Here is a 26,625-nt window from a genome sequence, read left to right on the forward strand (position 1 = left end):
ACCTGAGGGCCCCTCTGCCATGATACGCAGTGTTTGCTGTCTGACTTCTATGCCATGTTTCTGTGAACTTGGGCCATATTTTGCCCAACAACAGCAGTATCCAACTGCTCCTATGAGAGTGTGCACAGTATTGTTTCAGCTCCTATGCTGCAAGGCTGCTTGGAGGTGAGAGGAAGGAAACGCTTTGTATGCTGAGAAGGATACTGTAGTGAGAAAGAAGTAGTATACTCTCAATATTGTGACCTGGCAGCCAAATTCCCTGGAGGAGCACCTACCTCTTCTGTCCCCAAAGCTGAGTTTTATCTTTCCCTCTGCACTGAGCTTGAGACTGCTGCCTCTGACTGCTCTGTTTTAGCAGGGAGATAGTCACCACAAAGTCGGAAGGCGGACTTCGCTTCCTGCATGAGCAGCGCTTGGAGATAAAGGATTGGTACAGCCTCACGGAAGGCTGTGAGAGTACAGCTTGCTTGCCTGCAGGAGGAACAGCCAGATATGCCTCACACCCGATCGACCGCCTGGTCATAGTGCTGCTATGATGCATCCTAAAAGCTTTCTGCTTGTTTCCTCTACTTTAACCTAGTTACCATTTGCCTCCAGAGAAAAAATTTCCAAACGTGTTTCCTTTATTTTGGCTGTCTAGTTGGTTTCTGTGGCCAAAGGGGCTATGCCCATGCCGGGATTTCTGTGCCTCTGGGGAGGCAAGAGGACTGGAGTGAAACGTAGACAGTTTCCTGGCCTGTGAGAGGGTCAAACTGATGGAAACAAAGCTGATATCAAGAAGTGGATCGCTCCAACCACTGAGTGCAGTCGTGACTCCGGCGGCGGTGACCAGCCCGGGCCGGGCAGCGCCCGTTGTTCCACCCTCCTCCAGCCGCAAGGGGGCGCCACCACGCGGAACGCTGCCTGGTTGGGCCACGCAGCCGCCGCTCATCTGGTGCCGGCGCGGCGCAGGCTGGGACGGCGGCGGGGGGCGGGGCAGGGCGGGCGCGTGCGCGGCGCGCGGCGGGGCGGGCGGTGGGGGCGGCTCGTACCATATGCACGGGGCTGCGCGCGGGCGGCCGGGCAGCGCTGAGGCGTGGGGCGAGCGCCGGGGCCGGCACCATGGGCAAGAAGCAGAAGAACAAGAGCGAGGACAGGTAGGGCCGCAGGCTCCCTTTCTCTGCGCACCCTCCTGTGCTGCTGTGATAGTAGCAGCATCAGCGGCGGCGAGCGCCGGTGCCGCGGCGCTGAGTCAGGCCTTGCCGGGGCTCGCGGCCTCGTCGGAGGCAGTGGGCAGGCGGGGCTCGCCAGGCCCGCCCGGCGGCCGTTGGCCGGGCGGCGGCGATGCGGAAGGCCCCTCGTTTAGGGAGCGGCCCCGGTTAGGTGTGCGGGCCCAGCCGGCGCCGGAGGCCCGAGGAGACGGCAACTGCAGGGGACGGCTGGGTGTCCCACGGGCAGCAGTGTGGAGCGGGTGGCCGGCGACCATTGAGGCTCACGTTGGCCCGAGAAATTTGGCTGTTGGTGGTGGAGCGGCTGTGTTGTTGTCGCCGTCTTTGCGCTGCCTCTGAGCCTCGCCCGGATTCTAAGGGAGTTCGTACGGGAGCAGGCAGTGTCGGACGCCCGCTGTTTGTGAGCGCAGATCTGGATTGTCAGCTAAAAATCGCTGCGTGGTGCATTTGCAGTGCCTCTAGTGATTTTTGGTTTATTCCTTGGCTGGCTTTCTTTTGTTTTGGATTTATTGTAGCTTTTTTTTTTTCCTTTGATGGGAGAAAATGATCACGCTGTAACTTAGTGGTTTGTGCATGTTTAATAAATACAGATGTGATGTGTTTTAGTAATTGGAGGTTTAGAGGATCACTTCTACAACTGTGTGCACGTCATTTTCATACAGCCTCATCTGTGTGTATTTAAGAGTTTTATAATGACAACTATATTAACCATATGGAACACCAAATAACAGTGTGTGTATATAGATGTGCTAGTAGGAGAGTATCTATTTTTACGTGTCACTATAAAATAATAAATAGAAGGTACAATTAATTTGGAGAGTAGTTTTAGTTCTTAAAACTGACAAGGAGTTACATGAAAAAAAATGAAAAGTGACATCTTGAAATATATATCATCTGGAAACTACAGCTCTCCTTATCTGCTCTGCTTATTTTGTATATCCTTCTTGAGGCATTGTTTCACGTTTCACTTATAATACTAGTTATGACAGTTATTTCACAAAACATTATTTCTCTCTCTAAGCATATTTTACTACCTAGATGAGTACTGCATTAAGATTTTGACTTCACTAGGTTAAGCCATAAAGTTAGTTTCTCTGGTCCCGTCTGAGAGGTATCTGGTCCTGCTAGTCAAGTGTCTTTCTCATCTGATTATTTTTCTTCACACCTTTTGCTGTGTCTGTTGTTACTAGCTTGTTTCATGGGCTGTATTTCACAGGTATACACAGGAGATGAGTCAAGTGTGATTTGGGAAAGAAGAATTGGATCTTTGTGCTTTAAAGGAAAGAACGCCTAGTGCTCTTCTTTGTATCTTATGTGGTAGGTGACAGGATCATGCAAAAACCTTCAAATACTGAAGCTCTGCTGCTTTAGGCCCTTCCAGTGACAGTGGCTGGTATGCGGGAGCCCCTCTTAAAATCGTGGTGCCTGCTGATTACCTCGTTGTGTTTGTATCTGTATGTATCCATAAGTCACTGAGCGTGGGCCTCTCTTGGGTGCAATGCACAAAACCTCATTTGTATAAAAATGATAAGCATACCTTAAAAAAAGCCAATAACTTATTGTTAGAGTAATTGAAATCTTAAGAGACGAACAATTACTAATTCAGATTGAATTGTTACAAAAAAGGAAAGGATGATGCAGTTGAAGTAGTTATGCTTGCTCACTGGCTGCTATTCAGAGTCCTAAGGTCAATGGTTTCATCCTGGTGCTGGTGAGATGTTAAAGCAAGTTGTCATCATCGAATGTCCTTTACAAGGAGCAATATGATTGTTTGAGCTGATGGGTTCATCTTCTGCATGCTGGGATCCACTGAAGGTCATTTTTATGTGTTTGCAAATAGGCTTATGTGCCTTTGCTCTTCATCAGTTTGCAGCTCTGCACTGCATCCAGACATGTAAAAGGTGCTATGTAGTATTAGCCCTAAACCCAGTTTTGTTCAAGTCTGCGTTTCTCTTAGCCAGCTGTTGGTGGGTTTTGGGGCATCCAGTGCCAAGTTTTGTGCAAGCCATCTCTGTTTATCCTGTGCCTGTGATTCCCCTCTGTTGCATGTTATGCCTCCGCTTCTCAAGGTCTCTGCTACCATAGCAGTCCTACATCATTGTTGTGGAATTGTGACTATCTCATTCTACACAGAGTAACTGCTTGTTATGGCTGTATATGAAACTATGGTTGCAGTGTGCCTGGGTAAACAAAAGGCACAGGCACCTGGTCAGTTAGAGAAATTGCTGTCACAGCTAAATCAAGTGACAGTTGCAGGCAGGTCAAGAAGAGTTCAGCCAAAGTAAGCCTGACAGGCTTTAGTCCTAAGGCTTTGCAAATGTAGTACAGAGCTGCTAGCAATGGCCATGCCACATTACAGGACTATGTAGGTGTATGGTAATGGGAGGAGTGATGAAGAAGTGTGCAAACAGTATCAGTATGATAAGAATGACAGAATTGTTAGACTGGGTTTATTTTTAGCAGGGATTTTGAGGAGATGGACCTGAAAGGCCAGTGATGTTTTGGGATAGGCTGTGTTTGCAGAGGTACCCTCATCATCTGATGATGTTGGTTCTAGCTGACAACCCTTTGAATGTCAGGGTCCCTTGAGACAATCAATTATTTATATCTGTAGCTTGAATTTGGACTTCAACACCCCCTATCATTCTCCCATTCCAGTAGAGTAAGAGAAGAGTCACACTGTGAAACCAAAGGCTTCCAGTTGGTTTTGACTCCTGCGTTTTCAGTTTTGTTCTTGTTGGTTGTTGCTGTTTGCTTTCCTCTTTCCTTTCCCAACAGCTGTGTTGCAGTTACAGTCACTTACACTGCTTTTGTCTGCAACTCCCAGAGCATGTGGCATCTCACAGACATAAGTTACAAGGCAGAGGAAGCATGTGGGGAAGTGCAGGTGGCATGTCTGTGTCGTGCATATTGGTTTAAGAATTGGTGTGACCGGAAGGAGATTTTCTGCTTGTCTTCTGATGTACTGAGACAAGTTATGGAAGGTAGACCTCATCTTTACTCTGCTTGTCTCTCTTCATCCCCATAGTTTTGACTTCTGTTGTGTATCTTCCTTGTTTCTGCTGACTGCAGTAGAGGTGGTTTAACATTAGTGAGCAATTATGCACCAGGCAGCTGCTTTCTCACTCCTCCTTGCTCCTAGTGGGATGGAGAGGAGAATTAGGGGAAAAAAAGTAAAACTTGTGAGCTGAAGTAAGAAGAGTTCAATAATTAAAATAAAATATAGTAATTGTAATGAAAAGGAGTGTAACATAAAGAGGGAGAAATAAACCCCAAGAAAGTACAAATGATGCATGATACAGTTGCCACCACCTGCTGATCAATACCTCAGCAGCGGTCCATGCCTCCTGGCCAACTCCCTCCAGTTTATATACTGGGCATGACATTCTTTGACACAGTATATCCTTTAGGCTAGTTCAGGTCAACTACTCTGGCCATGCTCCCTCCCAGCTTCCTTCTTATGCAGTCACTTAGTAGCAAAGCGTGGGAGACTGAAAACAATCTTTTTCTGGGCACAAGTGCTACTTAGAAATAAAACATCAGTGTATTATTAACCTTACACTAAATCCAAAACACAGCACTGCACCAGCTGCTAGGAAGAAAATTAACTCTCTCACAACGAAAACCCAGGCAAGGTCGGGTTGATAGGTATTGGTGTGTGCCCAGAAGTGTGCTGGTGAATGAGAGTGAAGATTAAGTTTGTTATGAGAACAGGATGTAAGTACATAGGGACAAAACTCTGATCGAGATGATCACTGTGGTGAACAGAGAGAGAATAAAAATGCAGGACTGTTGCCTGTTAGAAATACAAATCGATACCTTACAGTGAGGTGGATTGAGAAGAATGAGTGACAGAGTACATAGGGTTGCAATCAGTGGTTCTTGTAGCTAGTGGTGTTCCCCAGGGATTCAGCCTTGTACAGTATCTTCAACGACCTGGATGAAGAGATGTAGTGTGCCCTCAGCAAGTTTGCTGATGATACAAAACTGGGAGGAGTGGCTGATACAGAAGTCTGTGCTGCCTTTGAAAATGACCTGAGCAGGCTGTAGAAGAACCTCTTGAAGTTCAACAAAGGCAAGCTTAGAATCCTGCACCCTCTCTGGAGACTTTCAAAATCTGCTTGGACACATTCCTGTGCAGCCTGTTCTAGGTGTACCTGTGTTAGCAGGGGAGTTGGACTAGAAAATCTCCAGAGGTCACTTCAAACCCCTACTATTCTGTGATTTTGTGAATAATACACCTACAGATCTGTTTATACCACACCAGTATGCCTCAGACCTCTGTTATTGACCCCTACCACTTCATCACTATGCATCTGTCAATGAAGAACATGTTTATTTAGAATGGTCACTGGACCAAAACCATAGCGGGGTGTTACAGATGTTCTTTTTAGAGGTGGAGAGTGTCTTGGGATGATCGGGTAGTGAGGTGGATTTGGAACTGGTTGAAGAAGCTAGAGAGTTGTGGTCAATGGGATGAAGTCTAGTTGGAGGCCTGTGACTAGTGGGGTTCCACAGGAGTCAGTACTGGGACCAGTTCTGTTCAATATATTTGTCAGTGACCTTGATGACAGCACAGAGTGCACTGTCAGCAAGTTTGCTGATGACACCAAACTGAGTGGAGTGGCTGCCACACCAGGAGTCTGTCCTGCCATTCATGGAGACTTGTACAGGCTGGAGGGTTGGGCAGGGTGAAATTGAATGAAACTCAACAAGGACAAGTGTAGAGTCTTGCCCCTGGGGAAGAACAGCCTCAGGTATCAGTATAGGTGGGGGACTGATCTGTTGGAAGGAAGTGAAGGCGAGAAGGATTTGGGGGTCCTAGTTGATGGGAAGTTGACCATCAGCCAGCAATGTGCTCTCATGGCCAGGATGACAATTCCATTCTGGTGTGTATTAGAAGAGGTATGGCTATAGGTTGAGAGGGGTTCTCTTGCCCCTCTACTCTGCCCTAGTAAGGGCACACCTGGAATACTGTGTCCAGTTCTGGGCTCTCCAGTTCAAGAGGGACACAGAACTGCTTGAGGGTGTTCAGTGCAGAGCCACAAAGATAGGGGAATGGAACATCTCCCTTACAAGGAGAGACTGAGGGAGCTGAGTCTCTTTAGCTTGGAGAAGAGGAGACTGAGATGTGGCCTCATTAATGTTTATAAATATGTAGAGGGGTGAGTGTCAGGAAGATGGAGCTAGGCTCTTGTCAGTGATGCCCAATGACAGGACAAGGGACAGTGGGTGGAAGCTGAAGTGTAGAAAGTTTCATTTAAACATGAGGTGGATTTTTTTTCCCCTGTGAGGATGATGGAACACTGGAACAGGCTGCCCAGAGTAGTTGTGGAGTCCCCCTCTTTGGAGATATTCAAAACCCACCTGGATGCGTTCCTGTGTGATCTGGTATAAGTGATCCTGTTCTGACAGGGGGGTTGGACTAGATGATCTTTCAAGGTCCTTTCCAGCCCCTGGCATTTTACGATTCTATGTAGCTCCTAAGCCATACAAAATTGCTTCAATTGTTTCTTCTTTGTGATTTTCATGTTGTGTTGATCACTCATTTTCAGATGAAATTACATGGCAGATCTTTCCATAAAAATACGAGGTGTTTGAATTTTCAGTCTTTCCTAATGGATGTGTAGGTGTTCTCGTGTGTAGTCTAGTTCCTCCTGGGAGTGATTTGTTTTGGATAGAGCTGTAATGGCAGAAAGTATGCCAAGGTTCTAGCCTCTTGCCCTTGTGAATTTATGATTTTTTTTCTTTCAAATGTGTGGGAGGAAATGCTGTTCTAAATTGCAGATTCCAGCCTCAAACTACTGCTGTAGATGTCCAAATAAGTGTGCTATACACTATATATTACAAATTATTTCCTACCTGGAGTATGGATGTTTTTCCCTTGATGGTCTTAGGTCTTTGCACATTTTTCCTCTTTTCCCAGCTTTAAGTCATCCTTTTGTTTTCTTAGTAGTTTTCCTTAGCTTCCAGTAGGTAGTCTTTAGGTGTGTTGTTCTTGTGCCCTTTAATTTTGTATGCCTAGGCATACCACTCTGATCATTCATGCACATTGCTTGACAAGTTACTGGTGCCAGCTGTGATTCTGCAGCCAACAGTGGACACTGTTGCTAAAATAAGACTTCCAGTGCACTTGCTGATGATTTATATTGCTTTCTCTTCTGCAAATTAAATTGCTAATGTTGCTGATTAGTGGTTCTATTTGGCTATTTTTTTATTAGCACATTAAGGAAAATGTTCTTTATATAGTGTAGGAAAGTTCTGTGAAGGCTAGACAGCCTACAGACACCCATAGTTCAGAAACATTCTATACACCAGAAAACTTAATAATTGTGTATATCTGTTTCTGAAGCACTTCCACAAGCAAAGCTTTCTAGATCTGTATCAAGAACAGTGGATAAACTCTGGAAATCCTTATTTTGCAAATTGTCTGAGGGTGTTAGAGTTTTGCATTGCAGAATGGAGTAAAATAATTCTGTAATGGATACATTACAGAAATTTATTGGACTGCTCTATGTAAGTGTATCATTTTGTTTCCTACAAACTTAGAGTTTTTAATGCATTTTTAAAACTAAGTGTCTTTGTGAAAGACCAAAGATATTTGTGGTAATGGCAATATAAGCAAGAAAGCACTGCAATAAACTAGGTAGGTTGTTAGAAGCAGCTTTTATATTTAAAATCATGATTTGCTTTATCTATTACCTTCTTGAAGGCATGTATACCTTACGTATAAGTGCTGCTCATGAAAAATATGAAAATAAGAATTGCAGAAACTGTTCGTTGAGTTCTTGGAAGATCTCTAGAAAGCATCACTCAGAATAGACGTTTATGGTAAGTTAAACTTTGCTGCTGTTGTTGACGTTCATAGTATCCAGCTAGACAAGCTGATATACCTTTGCTAGTATTAACTGTAGTTACGTGGTCATATTTTCCTGATTCCAGGCTTATGTGCATCGTTGTACATTTGTTTTGTGTTTAGTTACTTCTGATGTTTGTGTAACATTCCTTGCCCTCTTCCCTCGGACTCCACACAAATAGAACAGGAAATAATTTTTCTGTACACAAATTATGGGCACATGTAACTAATTCAGTGATTGAGTTTGACTTAGTGAAAAGGTACAGTGAGTCTGATGTGTGTTTTGGTCTGAAAGCAGTTGGTATCTTACAGAATATGTTTTGATGATCCTAGTGTTTGCAGAACTAGTGACACATTCTTCCCGTTTGTCTTTTTTTTCCTCTTCTATTATAGTCTGTTGGAAATTCTGAACATGAATCTGCTATCTTAACACTGAAATATGTTTTTTCAGATGCATGCTGTAAGATAAAGTATTGGTTTCAATTACAGTTAATGTAGATAGGTATCTTTTGTTAAAGACAATCTGAAGTATATTTTGTTAAGTTTTCTAAGTTATATTTTTGTCACATAGTTTGATTTCAAACAATGAGAGATATATATGATACAGAAACTGTGAAACAGTGGATTTGAAGGTAATTTTTATAATCGTTGCACTTGTTCTAAACAAAGTCCAAAAGAACTAGTTTAGGAAAGACCAAATGCTGGTTCTTTGTTTTCATATTCCATGCTTTTAGTCATCCTTTTGTCTTGCGTGTGACTCTTAGGAAGGAGTAACCCCATGCACTGCTACAGGTTAGGGCTTGACCTGCTGGGAAGCAGGTCTATGGAAAAAGACCTGGGAGTGCTGGTGAACAAGTACACCATGAGCCAGCAGTGTGCCCTCATAGCTAAGAAAGTCAACAGTATTCTGGAGTGCCGTAAAAAAAAATGTGGCCAGCATGTTGAAGGAAGTTCTCCTTCTTTTCTACTCTGCCTTGGTCATGCCCGCATCTGGAATACTGTATCCAGCTCTGGGCTTCCCGGCTCAAGAGAGACAGGAAACAACTGGACAGAGTCCCGTGTAAGGCCACAGAGATGATTAAGGGACTGGAGCATCTCTTAGGAGGAGAGGCTCAGAGACCTGGGCTTGTTTAGCCTGGAGAAAAGACAGATAAGAAGGGATCTTATAGGTGCATATAAATATCTAAAGGGTGGAGTTCACAGAATGGTATGGGTCGGAAGGGACCTCTGCTAGAGCAGGGTCACATAAAGTAGAACACATAGGAACACATCCAGGGGCTGGGCTCTTTTCAGTGGTGGCCAGTGACAGGACAGGACAGGGGGCAATTGGTGCGAAGTAGAATACAGGAGATTTCTCTTGAGCTTAAGGAGAAACTTTGAGAGTGACAGAGCACTAGATCTGGCTGCCCAGAGGTTGTGGAGTCTCCTTCTCTGGAGACTTCCAAAATCTGCTTGGATGTGTTTCTGTGAAGCCTGATGTAGACGTACCTGCATTAGGAAAGGAGTCGGACTAGAAGATTTCCAGAGGTCCCTTTCAACTCCTACAATTCTGTGATAAAAACATTTAAACAGAACCTCAAAGAACTGCTTTCTTTCAGAGTTGTATTGTCAGCTGCTAGCCACAGCAGAAGCTTTATGGAAATTCTAGGTTGTGATGATCCTTCTTCTTTTTATTTCTCCTTTTAAAATTTTTAAAATCTGGTTTCTGTTTTTCTATCATCTGTTGGGTTAAAAGGTATATTTTCTGTGTCTGTTTCAGAAGGTTTTGCTTAAGTGGTAGTTATTCCACTCTTTTATTTCCCCAACCTGACTTGAAGGACAAGGCCTGAGTGTTTAGTATTAAGAATGGGATCACTGTCTTGGGAGCCTGAATGAAAAGCAATTACCCTTTTAGTCAAATTTTACTTCCTTGCTGTCTCATGTAATTGTGTAGCTTCACCAGCTTCCTTCATCTTACTAGAGAAAAACAGCTTTTTTTCTTTTAACTTTTATTTGGTCTAGAACTATTGCAAAGCCAAACCCGTGCAAACAGGTGGTTTGTTGTCTTTTCAGTCTTGAAGTTCAAGAGCTGCCTTTTTTTTTTTGACAATGATGTTCCTTTGAAGGTGGTTACAGGAGCTAGTGTCATGTAAATGATGGAATAGCTCCGAAATTGACTCAGCAAAAATGAGTCTTCTGGTTATGCTGGAATGTGGGCAGCGAATTCACAGTAGTGATGCAACTTTCTTGCTGTGTTGACTTACTGACTCTTCTGCCCCATGCACATGAATGTGTGTTGCTTTTTTTTATGTTGTTCAGTCTGTCTTTCATTGTGTGGCATTTTCAGACGTTTGAACTTCAACTTTACAGGGCAGCTTAAAACCAATCCTAACTAAAATACTTTTAGCTTGCTATCAGCTGTGTGATGAAGGCAAGCTTTAGTAATCGTATTTGTGCCAGTCAGCACAGCAGATCAAAAGGTACTTGTAATCTTTGACTCTGCCTGTACCTTTTACTTTTAGAGTGTTATCTTGTTGACTGCAAAGCTGGTTATTGGATTTCTAGTAGTTAAAGGCTTATACTCATTTTGAGTTGAATTCTTCCATTTAATTTCTGCAGTTCCATTTAACTACTTTCAGTAGAGTCAAATTGACATAAATGGGGGCAACACAGTTCCTTCATATACTGCTAATTAATCCCATTGCTCCATTCTTTTAGTTCATGTACAGTTTAATAGTTTCCTTTGCTCTTTCTTACTGCTGTGTAATCAGGATGTTATCTCTGCCACATGTAGATGGCATGAAGCTATTTATAATGAAGTTTTGCCCTGTGTTTGGGGATACATATATTGTAGGTACTATAGTAAATGTACTCAAAGTTGAAATTGTGCATGATCTTTGGAAAGAGCAGGAGAACGTGAATGTTTGCTGTTTGTCTTGCTAATATATCTGTGTGCCATGTGATTGGTATCAGTTGGTGTTACCTAGAGAAGGCCACTTGCATGGAAAGGTGGAGGAGCATTTTTTTGCAAGGAAGTTAGTAATTTCAGCTGCAGAAGTTCACTGACCAAAGAAAGCTGGCAAAAGTCTGTTGGCTCTTATTTTGATATCTGTAATCCTGTCTTCCCTGCACTTGTCCATTTTCTGGGACAATGCCCAGAAAGTATTTCAAGTTTCTATGCCTCTGTTACACAGATTGTATTGCATGCAATATCTGTCCTTAGCATGGAAGCTTCAGGCTGAAATTCTCTAGTAATCAGTATATTACCTATGCCAGTACTGGGAATCTTTTGTTTGTTTGTTTGTTTTAACCTTCTATGGAAGAGAGAAGTGATAGATCGAGTGCACCATCAGCAAGTTGCAGATGACACCAAGCTGAGTGGTTCTGTTGGTGTGCTAGATGAACAGGATGTCATCCAGAGAGACCTGGGCAAGCTGGAGATATGGGCCCAAGTGAACCTCACAAAGTTCAACAAGAGCAAGTTTTGCATCTAGGCTTGAACAGAAAGCAGCCCTGTGGACTTGAGGATGCTGATGGAAGAGAAGCTGGACATGAGCAGATAGTGTATGCTTGCAGCCCAGAAGGCAAATCACATCCTGGGCTGCGTCAACAGATGTGTTGCCAGCAGATCCAGAAGGGTGATTCTGCCACTTTGGTGAGACCTCACCTGGAGTACTGCATTCAGGTCTGGAGCTCTTAATATAGAAAGGACATGGACCTGATGAAACTGGTCCAGAGGAGGGCCATGAAAATGACCAAGGGTTTGGAGCAGCAATGCTGCAATGACAGGCTGAGGGAGCTGGGGTTGTTCAGCCTGGAGGAGAGGAGTCTCCAGGAAGACCTAATAGCAGCCTTCCAGTACCTGAAGGGGACCTACAAGAAGGTTGGAGAGACTGTTGACAGAGGCCTGTGGTAATAGGACAAGGGGCAGTGGCTTCAAACTAAAGAGTAGATTTAGATTGGATGTTAGGAACAGGTTCTTTGCTATGAAAGTGGTGGAACACTGGTGGAACAGGTTGCTTAGGGAGGTGGTTTGGGCCCTGTCCCTGGAGATACTCAAGGTGAGGCTCCGTGGGGCTCTGGTCAACCTGATCTAGTTGAGGATGTCCCTGCTGACTGCAGAGGGAGGTTGGACTAGATGACCTATGGATGATTCTATGATTAAAATAAAAATACTTTGTTAGGAAGCTCTAATGTTTCTTAATCTTATTTCAGAGCTGTAAGTTTTAATCTTGATTAACAGACAACTTCTGTTCTAGTGAGATGCACACTAATACCTCTAATATTCTAGCCTGCAAAAGAAAAGATAAAAGTTCAGACTTCAAAAATACATCTCTCTGCACAAGTGTTAGAAACTGTGAAACTTTACAATTGAAGTGTTTGTAAGCAGAATGGCAAAGCATGCCCATAAAAGACTAAAACACACCTTATTATGTGGCAACAAAGACTGACATGAGCATTAACATCTGTAAATCAGGAATTGTGCTGGGGCGAACTATGGCCTCACAATGGCTTCCGCAAAGAATTTCTAGGTTTGGGCTGTTGCAGGGTATTGCATCAGAAAAAGAACTTGTGCAAAACATGTGCTTGATTCTCATGTCTTTAAGAACACCACTTCCTACTCCTATAACTACCAAACACATAACCCCCAACATTTTAAGGTATGTGCTATTTTAGGTATTGTTTCCATACTGTACTAGGAAGAGAAACACTCTGGGTTCTTTTTTTTTCTATATACTCTGATCAGTCATGAGGATTTTCAACTTTCTGACTCAATAGCCTGCAACCATGTAGAGTCTTATAAGTAGGAGACCTGTTAGCCATCTTTTTACATCTGACTGAGTAGTGGTAGGTGGCAACTCTTCATTTATTTTCTAATTCTGTAGCTTTATTTGTCAGCAGTTATTTACAATAATGAATATTACAAATTCAGTCCACACTTTGTTCCAGCTATCTCAGACGTAGGTGATTCAAAAGCTCAGAAAACAGCAGTTTGTCTCCTCACAGATGAGACGAGAACAGGGACTCCCAGGTGATGTTGGGTTCATGCTCACATACTGTAGATTCTCTCATACATTCTTTCATTGGACACCAATAGTAACTAGAACAGAAAACTCCTAACAGCTTGTATTATACGCTCTGAATTTAAACTCTCTCAGCTAAAGTTAGATTTCTCTGTGGAATACACTGGATTTCACCATTCTCCTGCATTACCCAGTAGGTGTGACCAGGACCTTCAGCAGACACCACCCCTCGGAAAGGTGTCCCTTTGCCCTAAGGAGAAAATACCCAAACAGTTTTTCCTAACAGTTTCTTTTCATGTACAACAGAAACTTTATCACCGTCTACTGTTTGGACCAAATCTGATTGTGCAGGCCCTGCTCTGTTTACTGAACCTCTGCTATTCACCAACCAGGTTGCTTGTGCTAAATGTCTGTCCCAGTTTTTCAGAGTTCCACCCCCCATGGCTTTTAGGGTGGTTTTCATCAAACTGTTGTAGCATTCAGTCTTCCCTGAAGCTGGAGCATAGTAGGGTATGTGGTAGATCGACTCAATACCATGCTCAGACTAGACTTAGCCAGCTCTGGAAATTGAGGCTTTCTATTTGCAGCTTAGCACAATATACAAGCAGGTATTTACAGTATATACAGTTATATACAGAAATATACAAGTTAAAAGGTAATACAGAAACACAACACCCCTCCCAGAAACCTCTCTCCCCAGGATGGGCTCCCAACCACACTTCCACCTTCACCCACCCCTCTCTACCTTACCCCAGACGTTGCCTTGTACCCAAGGAAGTTTGAAGGGTCAGCCAGGGGGGTTAGGAAGCAGGTGGATTAATCAGAGAGATGGCAGATTAGGTAAGAGAGAGAAAAGCAGCCCACAGCCTGGACAGAGAGCATCTCCCTTATCTATGTTTGGATTCTTGTTCTTATACATCACAGGAAGCCTATAAGTGAAGTGGACATCACCATTGTTTTCCTTTCACAGCCTGTAATCCTTCTTACCAAAACACTCTAGCTAGCTTCAAACTAGCACACTTGGGATGATCTGGCTATATTTGATCCTGTTTGGTAAGAGTGGCATGCTAGCACAGCATTTAACTAGTGACCCATCTGAACATTCAGGAATCTGTCCATTAGTGACTTTATGTAATGCAGGCTTTTAATGTTCTATGCCGACAACTTGTACTGGAACTCCTTTGGGCAACAGATGATTTCTTAATGCCATATCTAGGTCAGTACTTTTCTATGTAAAGTATGTGATTGATTCTGTATGCTACTTTTAAAATGGTTTGGAATATTTTCTTGTGTTATATTGTTGTAATCCTGCTTAAAATCAAAAGGCAGTGAAATTGAGTAGGTGAAATGTAGAATGCCTTTTTTTTCCTTCCTCTTTTTTAAAATCACAGCTCTAATTCTATAGAAAAGGTTTTGCTTGGTATCTGAAAGGTAGTGCAGAATTTTTAATGATTACTACTATCATGCTTAATTAGGCTGACTACTGTGTTTTCTTCTGCTACATAGTTTTGCCCTGTATTAGGCACAGACCTAATATTAGGCAACCTGGAATGTTGCAGCCATTTAGTGTTTTGAAAATTGCTTATTTAGGTTTGAGTGAAGTACACACACCTAACTCTTACTGTAATTTAATGCTAAAACAGCATTTCAATGCAGTATCAGAACTCTTTTCAGATGTGGCAGCAAAAATAGGGGTTGGAATTGAAGGTATGTAAATAACAAAGGTGACTCAGGCTTCACTTCTGAAACTGAGACAAAGAAATAATCAGGGTTAAATAACCTCTTCTCAGCAGGGCCGTGTTCAGTTTGATGTTTTCCAGACCTCCTTGAGCCTCTTGTGCTGGGGATACAAGGGGTTGTCACAGTGTGTGAACCTAATCAACAGCAAGACTCCTTTTGAGTCCAAAGCATTATCAGCTTGAATAGTCTAATGGTGAGGCTGTGAAGTCTGTGTCTGAGGTCTCCATGCAAAAGAAACTGTTTGAGCATGTTGGTTCTTTAAGGTTCCTGTATCAGGCACTCTTAGGGTTGGGGTTAGGACCCTTGTAATGGCCAGATGGAGAAGAGAGGCTGGTGAAGACCTTTTTGGAGGAGTTGGAGGGGGAGGTTCCTGCCAGAGTGTTTGGGTGTCTGAAATGTGTTTGGGGGCTGCTTACAGGAAAGAGTTTCTGGATATATGTTCCAATGCCAGTAGGAAAGAAGCTCTCCTGTTATGTGTCGGACTGCAGTGGGTTCCTTATAATATAAGAATTTCCCAGAAAGAAAGGGTACCTTGTCACTCTTCTATTCAATTTTATTTTATTATGAAATCCTAAGGCAATTTTACTAGCTTTAAAAGATAAGGAAATTCAAGGTCAGTATGGAAATAAACTCTTAGTTTATTTCTTAATGGAAACCAATATTTTAATTTCTTGGCTTTCTGATGATATTCTTTACAGTTCTTGAAGGATTATAACTGTATATATATCTCACACCCTTAATGTTACTGTTTACTTTATCAAGGTTCAAGTGTTTGAAGCCTACTGTGCCACTTCTTAGTAAATGGAAATGTAGTAGAAAATATAGATTTCTCAGAAACTATTGACTATTAAGCAGTGGAAATCAAGGTTTGAAAGACTCTTGTGCTATGTTTATGCCACTATTGTGACAGCTAACAGCCTTCATTGTTGCTCCTATATAGTTCTTGCTGGTGGGTGTTACAGCTTAATGCCTCTCAATTAGTTATTTCAGTGTTTTATTTGAGAGTCTTCATTCCCCCAAAGAAGTTGTTTTTTCTTCCTTCAAGGTTGAGTTGAAGTGAGTTGATACGAAAACAATCCCACTTCCTCTTAAAGCCTGTATCCTGGAAAACTTGAGGTACCATAAGCATTCTCCCTTCTAGTAGCATAACAGCCTTTTGGTTTGTGGTTGAGTGTAACTTTCTGCAAAAATATAATGTGAAAAGTCAGCCTAGAGAATATCCATGCAAAATATAAGCTGTTGCAAGGCTTGGCACTTGAATATCTGTTCAGCCATGCAGTTAAGATTCTGTAGTAGGGGGAGTAGTACAACCATGGACAAAGCAGCAGTCTCTTCAAACTGTTTCAAGCTTGGATTTGACTCAGTCTGCCTCATCAACTCCTAGATTAGAAGGAGGTAGGCAAGTACGCTTAATAAATGTGCTACATTTAATGCAAAAAGAACTGTGAGGGCCCTTACCAGTTAACCTGGTGTTAGGGCTTTAACTGAGGTGTAGATAATTGTTGATATTTTTATTTTGGCTATCTATACTACCCTTGGTGCACAGTCAGTGAGACTGCTTATAAAAACAGCTCTTAAAATTTCTGGAACATTGGGTCAGCTGTCCTTACTGTGAAAATGGCCAAAAAGTTTCTTCTTTCCTCTTAGGGGAGGTAGAAATTGGTTTAGAAATCTTGCATTAACTAGTTAAGAGTTACATTTATTTGAGAAATTATCATGTCTGTGCATAGGAAGTACTACTACATATATTCCAGGTGTGTTTTTTCTTCTCTTGATCAGAAGCGTCTCTGGTAATACAGATGCTTGGTCCGCCAAGTGCGTCATTATGCTGCTTTTTTTATTCAGTTCATGTAGAAAAAAAAACTTAAAAATACAAATAATCAGTTTTGTCCTTTAAATAAAGGAAGTGCATTGTTGCTTACTTATGTTATTGTCACATCTAGGCAATGTTTGGTGACTTGCTTATGCCCAATATTTGGGATAAAACAGGGTTGCGAATGTCAGCATTCATTTAAACTTGTAGAATTATTCTTTTGGCTTTCTCCTTTTTCAGCTTAGACTTAATAAATTTCAGACTCTTTGAGGAATGAGTAGTTGATTTTCTTCATTAACATTCAACTTCTCACTTTGTTAATTGGCAAGACTGAATTCAGTTAATTTAGAACTGGGTGGTGTCTTAAGAGGTCTTGAATTTGGAAGAAATTAATTTCTCTTATTTTATGGATATAGGTTCAGGTATTTGATAGGTCAGCCTTTTTCTGGCTGATTTGTCCTAAACGGGTAGTAGTAAATCAGAAGGAGATTGTGAAACAATTTTCTTCCCATGTATCTAAGAGGGAGTTAGATGAGATACTGATGATACTGTGAGATATAAGTAGCATATTTACTAAATGGCTTTCAAAACTGCCAGCTGTGCTAAAAGTAGCATCCTTAGAGACCAATTTTGGTATGAGTACTGAAGTTTTAAATGTGAAGTAGGAAATAGATAATACACCTTTCTTACAGTTGCATTGTGAGTGTGGTTAGATGGAAAAACCTCTCATGCTATGAGTTGATAAAAAAAGTGCATCTATTGATAGAGGACAGGAAAAAAGCCACTTCTGCTTAGTTGCAAATGAGAGGTTATTTATAATAAGAAAAGAAAGTTCTTCTGAAAGAGAAACTTTATGTAATGAAGTCTACTGAGGAAGGATGCATATTTCAGATGCCTAGTGAAACTTTTTATCAAGCATTGGAATAGAAGTCCTAGTTGAATCGCCTTCCATAGAGATGTTTAAAAGACAAATAGTTACAGTGCTGAGGGACATAGTTTAGCACTAGACTTGGTAGAGTTAGAAAATGGTTAGACTCAATCTTCAGGGTCTTTTGCAACCAAAGTGATTGTATGATTCTATGATCCTTTTGGCTTTCTTTAGGTCTAGGAGAGGTATTGCTATGGCAAGTAGTGGATTGGTATGTTTTGTCTGCTTTAGAGTCTGGCTCACTTCTGCACTGTGTTCCTCTGTGTGACGTCTTTCTTGAATGATAAGGAAACTTGAAGTCTGATGGCAAAGCATTGTGAACTGTTATCATATGTTGGAAGCTATGAAAAACTTCCACTTATTTGCTGAAATAAAATACAGTAACTTTTTGTTTGCTGAAAGATACTTGAAGGAGCAGGTAATTGCTTTGTAATTGCTTTGTAATAGAATTTCTAAGATTTCTTCTATTTGCGCTTAATTTTCACACTTTCATTGTGGGACCAGGCTTTTTGTCACACTTACTGTGAGTTGAAGGGTTAAATGACTTGGCTTTTGAGGAAGCAAAGTGAAACAGTCCAGTTGCATCTTCCAGTGACTTTTATCAAGTCTCACCTCTAAACTTTTGAAGTCAGTATTGCAAGAACTGGACATGGTTTAGTGTTCCACCTTTGTTCAAGCAAGAAACACACATGGAAGTTTTCCTTCTTTGTCCTACTGGATAGCATAAGGTAATGGTGTATAATAATTTATTAACTGTGAGGTTTGCCACTGCATTGCTTATGTTTTGTGATTGATTTTACATTTTTAAGCTTTTAATTTATGCAGGTGGCTTCTAATTACGTAAACTTTACATTTGAATTCTTAGTAATCCTGCTTTCTTTTTGCATTTTAGCGCGAAAGATGATATTGATATTGATGCCCTTGCTGCTGAGATAGAAGGTGCAGGTGCCGCAAAGGAGCAAGAGCCTCAGAAATCCAAAGGCAAAAAGAAAAAAGAGAAGAAGAAACAGGATTTTGAGTAAGTTAGTGCTTTTATTCTCTCTCTTATTTTATTTCATTATACAAAAATTCAGTTGCTTAAGTACCATAACTTCTTTCTTATTTTAGTGAAGATGATATCCTGAAGGAGCTGGAAGAACTGTCAATAGAAGCACAAGGAGGGAAAATTGACAGGGAACCTTCTACAGGAAAGGTGAACGCTGAGAGGGAGGTGGGCTGTTTAAAAGGAAATAATTGAAATAAGAAATACTTCTGTTGCAGAAAGGTTCTAATGTTGTGGTGTAGTTGGACATTTTATATAAAAAATGCAGCTACCATGTATGTTTAGTTACTCTTGATAAAACTTTCATAGTATAGTCAGCTGTGAAAGGTTTACCAGAAGCCAATGAGAGTAAATTTTAATTGTGGGCTAAGGTGTCGTACACTCAGATATAGTTACTGCTTTAAAACTTTACCTTCAGTAAGATGAATTTTTCGTGACCTTTCTTCATACTACTACTTAGCTTACAGTAACAAGTGATTTTTTTTTTTGTGGCTGATTTATTGTATTGTTTAATTACCAGGTTGAAAATGACAATGAAGATAGTTTATCAAAACAAGATAAAAAAAGGAAAGGAAAGAGTAAAAAAGCCAATCTGGAAAATGACTATGACAGTGAAGAAGTGGAAGATAAAGATAGAAAATCTAAAAAAACTCAGAAAGCAAAACAAGATATGCTTTCTGGCAGTGATGATGATGATCATGAGACACAGCTTAAGAAAAACAAAGGCAAAATTCAGAAGGCAAATAAGAAGCATGATATGTCAGAAGATGATGAAACTAACATTAAGAAAAGCAAAGAGCGTGCAGGCGCACTGTCTTCAGGAGAGAGTGGTGATGAATCAGATGAGGTCTCCCAATCTAGAAAAGGACAAAAGAAGAACCAAAAACCAAAGTCCACTCCTGGTGCTGAAAGTGGGGATGATGAAGAAGAACCTTCATTTAAAGTAAAAACAGTGGCTCAGAAGAAGGCAGAAAAGAAAGAACGTGAAAGGAAAAAACGTGAGGAAGAAAAAGCAAAACTGAGGAAGCAAAAAGAGAAAGAAGAATTAGAAGGTGGTAAAGAACCTGGAAAGCCAAAAGAAGCTCTAAAAAAAGCCGAAGAGAAGGCTTCTCCTCAAGCTACAGCCACTGCTGTCTCTGGGGAAAAGGGGGAGATTCCTGCAGGAACAGAGGGTTTGTAACATGGTTTCTAAAACCAATTTTAAAAGTGTAGGTTTTGGAAGAAAGGCATAGAGTTGGCAGGCAGTGCAGATGATTTGCTGCTTTATTCTGAATCAGAATGCTAGACATTTGGTAGCCTTGTTTGCCCTGCTGTGTTGGCTCACATATGGCTGTTTTTTCTTGGCTGTGGTTTGTATGGGTACATGGGAAAACAGCACAGATGGTGAATTCTCATTACAGTGTATGCTTACAGTTTTGTATTGCAAAAAAGTTTTTTTCCATTTCCCAATTATTTTGTTACTTTAAGATTTCAGGCCCTAACATTCCAACTTTAGAGACAGTTTTGGGTTTTTTTGTTACGAAGCGCTAATGTAGTAGCCAGTCAAAATGTTGCTCAATGGTGGTGTTCATAATATTTGAAATAGGAATCATACTTAGAGTATCTTTCAAATTTCTAAGATCTTTGAATGTGTGGCTCTTCTCTCTATAGCTGATGACAATGATGGGGACAAAAAGAAGAAAGACAAGAAAAAAAAGAAAGGTGAAAAAGAAGAAAAAGAGAAAGAGAAGAAAAAGGGTCCCAGTAAAGCCACGGTTAAAGCTATGCAAGAAGCCTTGGCTAAAATGAAAGAGGAGGAGGAAAGGGCAAAAAGAGAGGAGGAAGAACGTATAAGGCGACTGGAGGAACTAGAAGCAAAGCGCAAAGAGGAGGTACTGTCTTACATTGAGTACAGAATAAGGGAAATGGTAATCTTACCTGGTGTGCTTGCTGGTGCAGTTGGGGAATCAGTCCTTAATATGTTTCTGATCACTAGCTCTCTTTTTTGTAACAGTATGCTTTGAAGCATCTACATGTTCTTTAATGTTTTTCTAGGAACGATTAGAGCAAGAGAGGAAAGAAAGAAAGAAACAGAAGGAAAAGGAGAGGAAAGAGCGGTTGAAAAAGGAGGGAAAACTTTTAACAAAAGCTCAACGAGAAGCCAGAGCCAGGGCGGAGGCTACTCTTAAACTACTCCAAGCTCAGGGTAAGCAGTACAGTTTAAAATAATAAAGTTTAAACAATAAAGTTGTATTCTTTACTGCTCAATGTTTGGTTTTTTGTCTGGATCTAGGAGGGCAAATACTGAGCAATTCCATGTAAAGCCGAGTTGTCATGTGTATGCTCACCCCCCTGCCTTTTTTTTTTGTTTTAAAATTAATTTTAAGTGTCTGTGTGTTTTCTTCTTAGATTCTAAATATCAGGTTTCTTTAATACATCCTACTTGTGGGCCAAAGATGCTAGTTAGGGAATTTAGGAAAAAATCACTTCTTCCCAAAGATGTTAGTTATGGAATTTAGGAAAAAAATCGCTTCTTTACATTGCTTAGCCCAAAGGCCAGGAAAAGTAGATTGCTGTGCTGCAGGTCTCCTAAGCCCAGTGGTCTGGATGCTCTTGCATTAGTTCATGTACTCGCTTAAGCAAGTACGTTGTTTCGTCTCAAGCTAGTTAGCCCACTGCAACATTACAGCCATATCCTCTTGTGTTTGCTTCAGGAAAAGGGTACATAGCAACTTTCCTGCTTTTCCATCAAATGCAATCAGTTTCCATTTCAGTAAATGTATCCAATTAATTGTAAGCCTCTATCCTAATTTGTTCTTGGTGATTCTTTGGTGACTGCCACAGCTGGATTTTTGTCAGTTCTACACTGTAAATGACACAGTACCTGAAGGAATTTCCAGTGTTTCAGAAAGTGCGGCTGTACTAATTTGTCTTTGCACCAAACTTCTGGTTTTAATTGAAACCCTTCCAACATTACAGTGCTGTTATCCTGTGAGGTCTAGATTAAGCCAATGAATTGAATCTGACATTATTTGAAAACATAAAATGTCTAATATCTATGCTGTTTAACAAAAAAAACAGAAACAACCAACAAACAAAACCAATGCAAAACCCCCAAACAACAAAACCAACAAATACAAAAAGCCCCAATGGATAACAACAACAACAAAAACACACAACACAGAGAAAAAGGGTAAATAAAATTTACTGAAAAACCTTAAGCCTTTAAGAAGATCAGTGCCTCTTAAATCTTTCAGATTTGTCTGAAATTAGTGATTCACAGACTGGTTTTGGTGAGTTTTGGCATAGCAGATTTTAGCTGGCACCTTTGTAAAACTTGTGGTCTGTGTGTTTGTGACATCCTACATAAGTACATGATAGCTTCAAACATGGAGTCTTGGGATCAGATTGGGTGTATGTTGTCCTCTTTGCCCTTAGTGATATCATTTCTTTTTGAGAGCATTTGAAATATCTGAAGAACTATACTTTACTCAAGCTTTGCAGCTTTCAAAAGTCAGACTTCAAAAAAAAAAACCAAACCACATCGAATCTTCATCCACTCTTTTCCTTCTTCCATCTTGCAATTCTGGAAAATGTGTTATTTAAACCATAACTTATGCTTACTAATGAATCACCTGCATTTTCTTTCTTCTTTTTTTGCAGGTGTCGAAGTGCCATCCAAAGACTCTGTGCCAAAGAAGAGGCCAATATATGAAGACAAAAAGAAAAAGAAGCAGCAGCAGCCAGAAAGCAAAGAAGGTGTAGTTTGTATACAGGGATACTTAATAGATTAGTCACATTTCTGGAAGTGTTTGCGGAATAAATTAACTACTCCCAAACTAATTGTACTTCAGGATGTCTCTGAGGTTGACACCCCTGCAATCACATGCAAGTGCTGATGTGTTAGGACCCTAAAGTTGTTTTGAAGGTTGCTCATTTTGTTTTACAATCTACTTGACTGGATATTTTCTGTAGAATTTCTAAATGTCGGAGATGCGTAGAATATAAAAGTCTCTTACAGATAGGAATTTGAATGCTTTGTGTGCTTATGTAGGTTAAATACAATGTAAGTAATTAAGTCTAAATTGATGTTGCAGGATAAAAGGGGATTGATACTAGTTTTAGTACTTTTAAGTTGGAAACAACTTGTTGTTGATTTGCTTGTGTATAAAAACAGTTTTCACTTTCCAGGGTGTGAATTGTTCAGAGAGCTTGAAAATACAGAATTTATTACACTAATTAGACATTGAATCGGTCAGAACTTTTTACTTCTGTGCTTCATGGCTTTCCTGGCAGGTTATTACTGTGGCTCTTCTTAAGGCTGTTCCTTACTTTAAAAACACTACAAACTTCCTTGCATATTTTTTTTCTTTGTTATTTAGCTGATGGTTTTGGCTTTTTTAAACATTTGAGAGTAAAGTGACCACTTGCCACTTAAGGAGTGTGTGTCAAGAATTGAGAGACATGCTTATCTGAAGTGTAGCAATGATTTCTTTGTTTTATTGTTTTTCTGTGTAACAGTAGAGTAAGAATGGATAGTGCTTCAGTATTATTTAATTTTCTCTTGTCAAGCGGGTGAGACTTGTTTAATGTTTAAAAGCAATGGTTATTCTCTTAACCAGTAATTGACCTAGCACATAAACCTATTTAGTGGCTTAGAAAGCCAAATGCTTTTCAGATAAGCCATATGCTCTAACTTTGTTTCAGCTCAGTGGGAATTCATTAAATTTGGATTTACATAAATTCAGATTTTGTTTACTTGTGACAGTGTGAATTACAAGCAGTCCTTAAATGTGAAGCTGTAATGTCTAATTTGGTTTGCACTTTGGAAGAATGAAGCCACCAATCTGCTTTCTTGCAATTTCAGAAAGCGTGGAGGTGACTTCTCCATCCGAGGATGCTGTAGAACTGGAAACACCAGTAAAAGAAGAGACTCTTCTTCCAGCAGAGCCAGGTGAGTAGTAATGCTAATGAACTTAAAACAAGCAAGACTGGATGGCAGTACTGCATGGTAGGCATCATACCTTGTTGGATGGGTGATGAGTGTCTATGCTTTCTTAAGGTAGTTGCAGTTTTGGGTTTTTTTCTTAAGAGAGGAACAAATGGAATTGTATGGAATAAAAAGTCATGAAGCTTCAAAATGAGACTGTAAAGGTTGCTTATTCTGGGGGCACACCGGTGTTCATTTGGCTTAGGCAACTATCTCAAGTAAGGTCATTCAGTGCCCTATGATTAGCTCCCTCGACTTGGCATTTGCTTTCTAAAAGGCTGTTTGTCAGCAGTTAGATGGGGGTGGAGAAGAAACATGCTGTTTCTAAATATTGATACTGCAAGATTCATTGATTGTGTTCTCAAGTCCAAGTGTTTTGCTTTCACAAGCACTGAATGTGGTGGAAAGATGCTAGCTTGTGAAACTGAATATCAGTATAGCAAGTGATTGTTACCTAATTTTTGAATACAAACAGTACTAGTTTTGCAAAATTGTATTGTACTTGATGACTCCTCAGCAAGGAGACTTGATTTTTACCATTATTCTTAACTTGGTCAAAAATATTGACAAAATTTCCAGGTTTAAAAAAAAAAGCTGAATGTGTACTTTAATTCTGACTTGACTTATCTCTGCAAGGAGCAGTTCTGTTGCTGTAGAAGAGAAGGGCTCACTGGCAGAACGTTGGATTCTAGGCAATATTCTAGCAGTCTGGAACTCACTGTTCATTTCAAATACACTCCCTGTCTGTAACATATGTATTGTTTAATGCCTCATTTGGAGAGGGTTAAGAATTTGCATTTTTCCATTTGTTTGTTATTAAGAGCTGCAGTTTCTTCAGATACCTGACTGAATTCCTGCTGAAATAGATGTATTTAATGCTTCCAGAAGCCATGGTATAATTTTGTGACAGAACCTGCAGTCCTAAAATAACACTTTTTTACAATTTATTTTTTTCCCCACGAATTAAAATTAATTTTATAATCCAGTTTGTTAATTTATATCTCTGTCACTTAGTTACACATGACCAATTGCTAATTGGGCAGCTCTTTTCAAGGAAGTGTTTTTGGTAGAGTTTTGCGTGGCGTGCATTCTGCAGGCACTTGTGTGATATGCAGACGGGAAGTAGATGAGGAGTTGAACTTTCTTCGGAAAATACAATTTGCTATGTAAAAATTCTAATGCTAGGGTTTGTTTTTTTTTGAGAGACCTGAAAGTATGCAGCATTTTCTGTTTAGGGAACATGGAGATAACTTGGTAAGATTATGGTAGTAGCAAACTTGTAAATTGCAGTTGCCATTATGTCAAAGGAAGGAGCATTTAAAAATTGCTGGGCTGTTTCTTCTTTTTAATACTGGATTTCTTGGTTGCAGAAGAAAAGGAGGAAGAAGAAGAAACAGAAGATGGGGGTTTGGATGACTGGGAAGCTATGGTTAGTGATGAAGATGGAGAGAAAGGTGGGCATTTAAATACCAAACAAATGCTGCTTCTGATTAAGAGATTTCTCTGGGTTGCATTTTTTCTTTCAGTGGAAAACTGTTTTGTATTTAGATTCTTCTGGTCCATTACATAAATTGTGAAGCAAGCATGATAGTAAATACATGTAAGACCTTCTCAAAGGCAGAGCTTTCAGAAACTGTACAAATACTGCTCCAGAAGACCCTTTGGAAATACTCATATGTACAGTTATGATGCAAAATTGGTTGAAATTTTTTGTTCATTTTTATGGTCGTGAAAGTCCTCTCCTCCTTATGTGCTTAAACCATGGCTGAGAGTTTAGAGAAAGCCTTTGTCTACTGCTGTATTTCTCTAATAACCATTACAAAGCCACGGTGGTTTTGCTTCATAAATCTAGCAACAGAAGAGTACTTTTGAGACAAGTTCTCAAAAGAGTGAAGGACTAATATGGTGTGAAGGTCAGTGAGCATCTGTTATAGAAACTTCTAGATACTTTCAGTTGTTTCTTTGAGAGACTTATGCAGAGTAAAGGAAGGAATTGTTGGAACATTTGTATTCATGTGCCAAAGCCCATATTCTGTCTGTGGCCAAAAGCACTGTTTTTGGGGAAGTTGGAGCTGCAATAAAATGCACAAGTAACTTCTTGGGTGTTTTCCTCCAGAGATAGAGAAAGCTCTATTGCTGTGACTCTTCCTGAGCAGGGAGCTGATTACTGGGTTTAATGCTTCCATGATGTGTTTTCATTGTTCCTTAAGATCAAAGACTGTTCATCAAGTGATTTTTTTACTTGCTGAGCTTTATACTTCTGTAACCTGTATTCTCAAGTGTAATACTTTATATGCATGTAATATTTAATATATACAGCAGTATGGATTTTACTTCAACACAAGTGTGTGTTCCTGTGGTGCTCGACTGTTCTACTTTGAGTACTAAAACTACCGCACCTTGAATATAGTCTGTCACTACAGTCCTGGCAAGAATGTTGTGTTCTACTTCTTGCTGTTTGGATTTAAAGGATTTGCCAATAGGTCCAGAAAAAAAGAGTCTTCCTGGGAATCAGACTGATTGAATTATTTAAGCTGACAGACTTTCAGCATAACAAGGAAACAGCTAGTTTCTAAGAGAAGGGAGCCTCCTAGCTGCTCTGTAAGAAGGAGGCTGCATGACTCTACAGTATTCATTAGATTGTCTGTTACGATTTTATAAGTATGGTGAATGGGAAGTATTGAAAGAAAATAAAGAATACTTTCTGATAGTTCTTCTCCATTTGTTTACTGAAAAATTCCTCTTACAAAATCTTTTCTGAGCAGTCTAAGAAAACCTGATGAAGAGACATTCAAATATGTAGAAGAGATCCATTTTTCTGAGTGTTTGGTTTCCTCTTTAGAAGTGTTAGTGCATTCATTCTTTTATGTAGTGCACACAGCTTTAAAGAATGTCACTATCTGTATATTTGCAAACGATGTGAAGTGTAAGTGTGCTGATGACATTCCTCCCCACATCCCAATCGCGCAGGTTCTAAACAAAGGTCAACAGGTCTGAACGTGAAACGTGTTATATTGTTGAAAGTTGAGAAAATAATCTTGACTAGCACTTCTTTAGTGGAACCTA

The 26,625-nt window shown here is 40.4% G+C and overlaps 1 protein-coding gene across 1 annotated transcript in view; it reads left to right on the forward strand.

Moving 5' to 3' along the window:
- The first annotated feature begins 1,011 nt into the window (after positions 1-1,011).
- The window catches only part of EIF5B (eukaryotic translation initiation factor 5B), a 44,146-nt gene continuing 18,532 nt past the window's right edge, over positions 1,012-26,625 (forward strand). Inside the window, exons 1-9 of the mRNA XM_064143585.1 lie at positions 1,012-1,136; positions 18,441-18,566; positions 18,656-18,740; positions 19,111-19,762; positions 20,241-20,461; positions 20,625-20,775; positions 22,233-22,328; positions 23,437-23,523; positions 24,930-25,013. Of these exons, the coding sequence (XP_063999655.1) occupies positions 1,102-1,136; positions 18,441-18,566; positions 18,656-18,740; positions 19,111-19,762; positions 20,241-20,461; positions 20,625-20,775; positions 22,233-22,328; positions 23,437-23,523; positions 24,930-25,013 (1,537 nt within the window). The 5' untranslated portion in view covers positions 1,012-1,101. The remainder of the gene's footprint in view (positions 1,137-18,440; positions 18,567-18,655; positions 18,741-19,110; positions 19,763-20,240; positions 20,462-20,624; positions 20,776-22,232; positions 22,329-23,436; positions 23,524-24,929; positions 25,014-26,625) is intronic.

Source organism: Pogoniulus pusillus, chromosome 5, assembly GCF_015220805.1.
Source record: "Pogoniulus pusillus isolate bPogPus1 chromosome 5, bPogPus1.pri, whole genome shotgun sequence".
Classification (NCBI taxonomy): domain Eukaryota; kingdom Metazoa; phylum Chordata; class Aves; order Piciformes; family Lybiidae; genus Pogoniulus; species Pogoniulus pusillus.